We start from the raw sequence: 9,097 nt of genomic DNA, 5'->3' as shown, positions 1-9,097 counted from the left end.
CCCCCGCCCCCTCTTTAACTTTGATATCTGCCTCTTTAGAAGAAGTTAATTACTGAGTCTATTTTTACCCCATGTAGTAATTTAAAGAAAAAAATCAAAATTAGACATAATTATTACAAGCTGTAAACTCCAGAGCAAAGCAGAGCACTAATGGCAATATATTAGCCAGTAGCAAAGTGAGTGCGAAGTCCTTAGAGTAACAGATGAGTTCATTAAGGGAACAGCTCACACTGCAGTCTCCCAGTTAATCAAAACTGGAGAAACCTGCTCGGGGACGATAGAGACAGCCGCGGAGAGCAGCCTTTGCAGGGCAGACAGGGCTGGCTGACACAACATCCCCGTGCTGGTAAAAGGAGCTAGCGGCACCGAAAAACACCGATTTTGTGCTCCTCGCGTGGCCCAGCTCAGCCCCGTGGGCACATCCCGAGGCAGGGAAAGCCCTAAGGACAGGGAGAGCTGCTGGGGTTATCTGCAGTGGGCCAGGCTGGAAGGTGAGGAAACCCTCAATCCAAAAATCCCAGGGCTCCGGGCATGCATAATACCTACTGCAGATGAGACCAAGCAAACTCCTGCCATGCCAGCAGTTTGAGGGAGTTTTTCCCGGGGCCGCCAGCTGGCAGGGCTCGATAGCATCACCTAAAGGGGATGGACGCTGCTTGCTCCCATGGCAAGGCTGGAAACAGGGATTCAAGAGCATCCTGCCAGGCACGGGAAACCTCAGGACAGGAGTAACCTGTCTGGGGGCAGGGGGATACAGTAACACCGGTGACGAGACACTTGTTGGTGTCCAGCCCTGAGAGCGAGACCAGAGGCAGAGCCGGAGCATCCCTCCTCGCTGAGGCAGAGCCGGAGCATCCCTCCCCGCTGAGGCGGGAGGTGCTTCTGCAGAGCAGCGGGGGAAACGCTCGCTCTTCTGCCCATCACGTGCAAACGCAGGAAACGCTCCGATTTGCGAAGGCAGCGTTTCAGCTGCCTTCAGCGGCTCTAAATCCACTACAAATAAAATAAAATAAAAAGACGAAAGGGAAAAAAAAAGAACCTGTAGACAGTGTGCACAGGTGATGCCAGGAGGCCTAATGAAATACACACACGGCAGTAAAGAGCTCTAATGTGCAAGTCCTTATTACTGCACATCAAACCGGGTTGCCTAGAGAGACACGGTCTTTGGAGAACAGAAACTGAAGCGTCTCAGCTGTGTGCATTAATCTGCCATGTGCTGCTCTCTCTGCCTTTCAACCAGACATCGCCCATGCCTCTCTCCTCTGCTACTTCTCGCCTCCTCCTCCTCCTCCTCCTCCCGCGAAGGGGCGGCGGGGCAGGAGGCAGGTCTCTGCGCTGCGGGGCTGGGGCGCGGGGCTGGCACCGGGGAGCGGTCCCCTCTGCTCCTGCCAGCCCACGGGCACACCGAGCACGGGGAAGCGATTCCTGACACCCCACGGGCAGGAGAGGAGAGCGGAGGTGTTCTCCCACAAGAAGCAAGGATACACCAAGCACCGTATACAGGGGGAAACACCAAATCATCAACTACTCGCCAGTAAAGCAGCAGCTGCCGTACACTGCCAGGCATGACAGGGCGCAGGACAGGGCACCAGCGACCTGGTACACCTGATCCTGATTCCCGATAAAAGCCAAATTCCCAGCAGGTACCTTGTTACAAAATGATGCATTCGGCAGAGCTGTAGGGTGCTGATTGCTGGGCTAAGTGGCCCTTTCACCAACATTAACCTAATTGCTGGCTGATAGATTGCGTGGCTGGAGCATATGGTGAGTCATTACAGTCTTGGAATTCAGTCTGCCCACAGAACCCTTAAGAGGGTCCTTTTATCTGTATTCATCTTTAAAAGGCAGCTCTCGTGCAAACGCTTGCTGTTATCTGCCCAGGGTAAATGTTTTAATGATGTTAACAAACTTTGAAAGCTCAAGAGCCGTAATTAGAGTCATGATTATAAAATCAGGGTTTCATACCATCAAAGGAGGATAATTTTATAATCTTCCATCCTTTATTTGAAAAATAAAATAAAACAAAATACTGCTCAGCAGAACAGCCCGAACGGCTCGCAGTGACAGTACTGGCAGTGCGGTGCGTGGAGCCATCCCCGCAATAACACCAACACCTCCAGAGCGCCCTTCACCCAGTGATCGGAGAATACATCCTAACTGATACACCGCACACACCCTCGCTGTTCCGAAGAGGAGATTAATGTCATTTCTGTCTTACAGGTGGGGAAACAAAGACAAGGAGCGAGCAAAATCCAAACCAACGCCAACACGTGTTAGTGACAGGTCTTTCCACTATGCCGGGTCAGACTGGGACCCACCAAACGCAGTTCACCAGCAGAGGACAACGGCTTTCAGCTGCTGCCGAAGCTGGGGCAGATCCGTGCTGCTGGGACCACTCCTGGGGTCTGGGCTCCCCCACACCCACCGTGAGCACCCACGGCCCTGCTAACGCAGCACAGCGTCCCGGTCCCCAGCAGCTGAGATCAGACAACCCAAGGGGAGACGTCACATATTGCTCCTCTCCTGCTCTGCACCAGTGATCCCCAACACACACCCCCAGCACCTCGGCTACACCAGAACAACCTCCCCCCGAAACCGCAACAGGAGCATGTGTCACTTCGGGAGGTTTATTCGCCCATCCTCTGTTACATGCCTATTTTCTAATTTTCGGTTGACATTTTTCTTAGTGAAATAAATGAATTGACTCCAGTGGAGGCCCATTCGGATTAAGCGGCTGTCACCGCCTCACCCGCCTAACAAATGGCTGCGTGTAGCCCGCAGCGCCGGCTGAATTTCAAGTGCGATAGGGAGCGAAGGGGGCAGAGAGGCTCAGCATCAACAGCAAGGTGCTCATCAGAAAAGTTGCTTAGCAAAGCAGGAACCGCGGTGTGGAAGGAAACAAAACGCTTAATGTAAGCTTAAAGGGCTGCTTAACCCCCCCGGAGAGAGCATCCAAGCACCTCATCCCCTTCTGGTGTAGGAATTGCATCCTCGTTCCAGGCACCATCCACCTCCAGACCCCTTCCTGCAGGTCTGCAGGGCTGGGAAGGGTGGAGAGATGATGCCTGGTGTTTGGATGAGTTATTGGCCTCCCGTGGATTTGTTGGAGGAGAGGGAAGAGGCTTTGGGCAGGCTGGCCAGCCCCGGGGACCCGCAGCGGGGACGGGTGAGGTCCTGGAGGCCACTCACTGTTCTGCGACGACGTACTGCTCGGGCAGGGGCACGCACTGCACCCCAGCGACCTGCACCCCGTGGGCGATCTCGGAGAAATCCAGGCCCAGGTTCACGCCACGGATGGTCACCCTCGTCCCTCCTTCTGGGGGGCCTGACACTGTCAGGATCTAGAGGGAAACAAAAGACAGGAAAGTTGAGCTGGTGTCCCCACAACACCCGTGCTTCTCCAACCCCGCATCTGGCTTGGAAACACACTCTTGCTTTGCAGGCTGCCCAGGGAGGCTGAGTGCTGCAACCTCCCCCTGCTCCTGCTACCAAATCCAGGCCAGCACCACCTTCTCCTGACCCCTCTAGAAGTCTTGGAGAAGCCCATACCCGGGCCGATCCAACACAGATGGATTTCAGCCCAAGGATGCTGAAACCCATCTGTGCTGAGCTCCAAGAGAGGACATCGAGGTCCCTGAGCTGGCCAAGAAGTGTGGGCAATGCCTCTCCCAGCAATCCTGGTGGAAGGTTAAGACCAACTTCTTTTTTATATGCACAGAAGATGCTAAGTCACCTTCCAGAAGTTGCCTGCTGCTTTGGAGAACTTTGCTAACTTCTGCCTTGGCTGCTCTCTGAACGTTAATGTCACATTTTATTAGTAAGTTGGCACCTCAAATGACTTACAAATGTTAAAAGAGTGAGGTGTGTGCTTTAAAGCTGCCTGTTTATAGCCTGCCTCAGCCATAATCATTTCTGCTTCTATAGACTTTCATTAAAGACAATATCCTCTTCAATTAGGAGTATAAATTACAATAATGTATAGTCACAAAATTTGGACCTAAGACTCTCAAACAGTTGTCCTGAAACTGCCACCGGTCTGTTGTAGCTCTTGGGTGAGTTACTAATCTTCTCCGTGCTACAGCTGTTATTAATAAATAAACATAATCCATAATAATGCAATTTAATTAATTTAATGGATGAATCTTGTTTACACTTGTTTGTTCCACCCTTGCCTTTGGCAAAAGACTTGAGCTCTTCAAAACCTTTTACTTAGCATTTCTGGATGGATGGCTGCTTTTCTTTCACCTTCTCCAGAGCTCGCCGTCCCTGGACGTGAGCGGATAAGGAAGGCAGCAAAGCACCAGCCCCCATCACCAGAGCACGTCCCAGCAACCCGCCGCACCGCGGGTGAGGGCGCCCCAAAAGCAGCCCTGGGGGACCCCCTGCACATGCCAGTGCCATGGGGCACATCTGCGCCCTCCCACCCCATCAAACTGCTGACGCCATCAGGACACCCCTGTCCCCCGTCACTCCTGTGGCTCCAAGCGCCCCCCTGCATCTCAAAGCCCAGCTGAAGCCATTTTCCTTCTCCCTTGCTCACACCTCCCCACTTCTCGCTCTCTGCTCCCGTTGTAGGTGAATTTGGGCAGAGGTGGGGGGTTCAGCCTGCCCCACGCCCCCAGCAGAGCCACGAGCCACCCCGGACATCAAACCACCACCTCCTTCCTCTGTGTACGCTTTGATTTCTACCTCCCTCTCCCCTCGACCGCACGACTGAGGTTTCTAATTAATTCACCACACACTGCCTGTTGTGCTGCTGTTTTCTCTGACTCATACGGCGTAGCGTGTCTTGTATCATTTAGCTCCGTGAAGCACTATGTGCCCATAAAAGACACTGCAAAATCAAGTTGTATTGCATTACACCGAGTCCTGAAGGCCTCCACTGCTAATGTTTACATCGCAAGTTGGGAATCACCTGAACTCGGCAGTTCACGTACTTGACAGTTACAACTGTCCTTTGCAGCTCCAGATTACGGTAAAATGCGTTTGCTGGAGCACTTAACACCGCCGGGCTCGTTCTCTCATCGCTCTTCAAAAGAAGTCACAGTTTGCCATTTCCCAACCTTACCACAACCAGCGGAGCCAACCGGCCTCCCCGAACAAAGCAGAGCTGATTCTGTATTTTGAAAATGTCCTGACCTGGAAAATCCCCAATATGGAGCTCCACTCGACCTAGATTTTAGTGGCCGCTAATTGAACAGTTTTGAAGTAACTGTGCCATAAAGCAGCCCCAGGGTTAGAACAGATGCATTCAATTAATTACAGCTGGAGAGATTCAGTCAAAATCGCAGAAAGAAGATAAGTCTTAAAGGTCCCGTTGCACGGAGCGCTGGCGACCCCCTCGCGCAGCACCCGGCGGGGCAGCGTCCCTGGGTCACCTCCACGCGTGGCGGATGCTCGGCCAAAGCTCCTCCAGCAAACCCAGCCCGTGGTCTGCCTTAACGCCCAGCTGGGTCGTGCCCGGGACCTGCTCCGGCCGCGACGACCGTCCAGATTTCTGGTCCGAGACAGACAGGTTTAAGAAGAAATATTCCCCAGTTTCAAGAAATGCACTTTAGTACAACGGCTTTTCCCTCAGATGTCTGCGGGGGATCCAAAGAACCTGCAAAGGGCAGCTAAAGAGAAACAAGGCCATTACCAGGAATTGTATGTTTACGGTTTAGGGGTCTGTACCTCTGCTGGGAGTTTTTTAGGTTGTTTGCCAAACTGAAGCAGTTTGAAAGTCACTGAGATGCAGAGGGGGGTCCGGGAGGTCGGGCCTTTGCTTTTGCTGATCCCCCGAATTACTGTGAGCAGATCACCGCTCCCCTCTGCACCAGCCTCGCCTTGCATGAGACAAACGAGCAATCCGCCGCCTCTAATAAAGCATGTTCCCGCTGCTCAGGAAAAGGATTTATGCAAGTGCGAAGCATTGCGTGATTCACAGAGAGGACCCGAGCGCAGAGATGAAGCGGTTGGTGGCGGGTGCTCGGTTACCCTGACACTCTGCCCTTGCATCCCCTAAGGGCTGCAGGAGCACCGCTGCGTTTCTGCTGTCGCTGCTTCTTACATGGAACCAAGGTGGGGTGCCAGGGATCTCCGAGCGTAGGACCCAGGGCAGCCCGGGGATCCAGGAGCATCCCGACGGCGCCAGCACACCTCCCTCCCCAGCCAGAAGACACGGCTATAACGATGCAGGATAAAAGTTCTCGGCCTCAGGTCTCGCCGGTTGCACGGCTCGGCGTTTCTGACATCAAGCAGTATTTAGCCTCCAGACGAGGTCTGTGCAGGAGACAGGGAGACCCAGGACGGGGCTCTGCTCCCGGCGCTGGGGGCAAGCCGCAAGCCTGAAACCCTTCTGCGCAATAACCCCTCGGCATCTGTTCGGGCGCGGGGTGAGCGCCCGGCTTGCAGAATAAATGGCATAACCCCTGCTCCCTCCCAAAATGTCATCCACCTTGGTTCCCTTTGTCTTTTTCCATCCCGCTCTAAGCTGGCTGGGTCCCAGCTGATGAGCCCAGCGGGGAGCCAGCGCATAGGCATTGTCATCCCGGCATGATCCCTCCTTGTCTCTGCCTTCGCTGATAGCACATTCAGAGCCTAATTGTTATCTCAGCAGAGCAACTCCATTATTCAGCCTGACACTGCCCCCCCTTCAGCTGTTTGTTGCACTGATGTTATATTAATGAGGCCTGCAAATAAATGAATAGGAGATCAGAGTGCCGCTTGTTCGCGAGAAAACTGATTTTTATTTATTTATTGCTAAGACCACAGACCGTGTGGAAGTTTTATGCTGTTCAAGGGACACCGCTGGTGACAGCTGGGCCTCTCGCTCAAAAAAAGAAAAGCACTGCGTACATCCTACTGCTCATTTGCTTTTATGACTATTAAAACACAACCTCTTCTTACTAGTTATGCAGCCCCCGAAGGCACCGGTGCCTGGGAGCCAGGCCCTTGACCTCCGGCTTGACAGAAAGAGTGAACCTGGCCAGATGATGCGGAAAGAGTTAAAAATGGCCCATATTAAAGGCTCTTTTAGCCCGAGTGATGCGGGCTGCAATGCAAACCCCGGTATGAGACCCACCGCCGCTCCCCACGAGGGATGGAGAGCGTCCCACCAGCGCCCGCCACATGCCTGCCGGGAGCAGGTCGGTCCCAGTAGGGCAGTGGGGTCCCTCCCCGGCTGCCAGCGCACAGCTCTGCAGCACCGGGCATGGCAAAATGCTACCCAAAATACTGAAAAAAACCTCGTATGTCAGTAAAAAGGACCTGACAGCAACGAAGGCTGTAAAGATCTCATGGTCTCCAAGACAATCCCATACACTTTTCTGGAGGGGAAGGGCAATGAGGGAAGTTAACCTGTGCTGTTGAAAGGTTTGGGTTTAGGAATATCCACCCTGCAGGGTTTCTACTCGGGCTTTGCTATTTTCTGTAGACATGACCGCTCAAGAACTTAGCAAAATTCTGTAAGAGTTTTAGCCCTACAGAGTGCCCTTCCCATCAGTGGATCTCAAAGCACACGAAAAAGGCCACTCGTTCCCTCTGCTTTCCCCCTTCTCCTTCTACAACAGTGAAAACTGCAAACTTGGCTTTCATGGAAAAAAAAAAAAAAAAAAGCTGTGAACTCGTAAGAAGAAGGGCGGGAGACGGAGTTCAAGGAAAAACACCAAACGCTGCAAGACCTGTGATAAAATCACAAGAGCTCACAGCGCTGCCAGAGTCAGCGGAGGCCACGGGACAATACACCCCTCTGAAACCTGTATTTTCTATCGCTGCCCCTCACTGTGGAATAAGCCAATCTGCCAACGAAAGCACAGACATTTCCGACTCAATTCTCTCATCTCCAGATTGACTCAGGGCATTCTCCTGAGACTCAAAACATCCCCTGGCGAGGCACCCCGCGCTTCCCGCTTTGAAGGCTCAGACACAGACCTGGTTATGGAGACAAGAAATCTGTAACAGCAAAGCTCTGCTCTTTCCTCCTTGGACGGAGACCAGAAGTATTGCTTTCAAGTTGGACAGTGATAAAACACTCGGTGGCAGTGCCATGCCCGCAGCCAGCCGCGAGAGCCAGCCTGGCACTGCTTAGATGTAAGTCACTTGGTGGCTGGAGCAGAGCGTTTTTCCCCTTCTCTGCTTAGCTCAAGGAGGGGTAAATAAATCAATCTAGGACTTCTTCAATGTTACAACTGTCTGAATGGTTTATGGTGAAGAGAATCTCAGGCAGAGGCTGTTTTGCTTCTTGCATCTTGTTGCAGAACCTTATGCAAGCAGAATAGCGCCTGGATAAAGAAACTTTGGTTTCTGGCTACTGGCAGGACAAGGTGAATACCCAGGCAAGCCTTTAAGGCTCATTTTCTCCCTCTGTAAGATAACTATTGCTCGCCAAACAAACCAACCAACCAAGGAAGGGACAGACTCTCAACATGTCTTAACGCTTTCACCTCTCTGCGCAGTCAGCACCACTGCCACCTCCGCTCCTCCGCAGCCTCACAGCCTCCACTCTGCAGCTTACCGAACACTGCACAGGAGAAATACCTGCCCAAAGGCACAGCGTGGGGAGGCAGAGGGCTGGGAACGTCCCTGGGGGATGGATGGGATCTCCTCAGGAACATCCTCCTCCAGTCAGCCCCAGCCCCAGCACAGCACCGCTGGGATTTCCTCCATCCTCCATAAAACAGAGGCTGATGCCGCCCTCCCGGGGGCTCCGAGCACGAGCCAGTTTGGCTAAGCTGGTGCAGGAACTAATCTGAGTTAAGAAGAAACATCCACGTGTACTGGGCTCTTTGTTCAGCTGGCAGAAGCTGGTGGGCTGAGAAACCCTGCTCCTGCCCTGCCACGAGCATCGCTGCAACCAGCCACGTGGGTCCAACGCTGTTTTACACCCACAGCCTCCACCTTCCGCAGTACGGACACACGCTCAGGGCAAGGGAGGCTTTTCGGGGGAGTTAATTAAGTGAGAAACCAAAATCTCCTTTCATCCCCACCTGATATGAGTGTCACTCCTAATAGTAACGTTAACAGACCGAGTGCAGTTTTACTGGTAAAAATGCTCCTGGGAGACATTTTGCACCCCTCAGTGGTCTGAATAGAAACATCAGGAGCATCAACTATAGAC

General features: G+C 52.9%; 1 protein-coding gene across 1 annotated transcript in view; it reads right to left on the bottom strand.

Moving 5' to 3' along the window:
- The window catches only part of PLXNA2 (plexin A2), a 167,704-nt gene that overhangs the window by 35,700 nt on the left and 122,907 nt on the right, over positions 1-9,097 (bottom strand). Inside the window, 1 exon segment of the mRNA XM_009888264.1 lies at positions 3,190-3,341. Within this exon segment, the coding sequence (XP_009886566.1) occupies positions 3,190-3,341 (152 nt within the window).

Source organism: Charadrius vociferus, unplaced genomic scaffold (genome assembly GCF_000708025.1).
Source record: "Charadrius vociferus isolate BGI_N301 unplaced genomic scaffold, ASM70802v2 scaffold266, whole genome shotgun sequence".
Classification (NCBI taxonomy): domain Eukaryota; kingdom Metazoa; phylum Chordata; class Aves; order Charadriiformes; family Charadriidae; genus Charadrius; species Charadrius vociferus.
The sequence above is the reverse complement of the archived record's forward strand: the minus strand, read 5'-3'. Positions and strand labels throughout refer to the sequence as shown.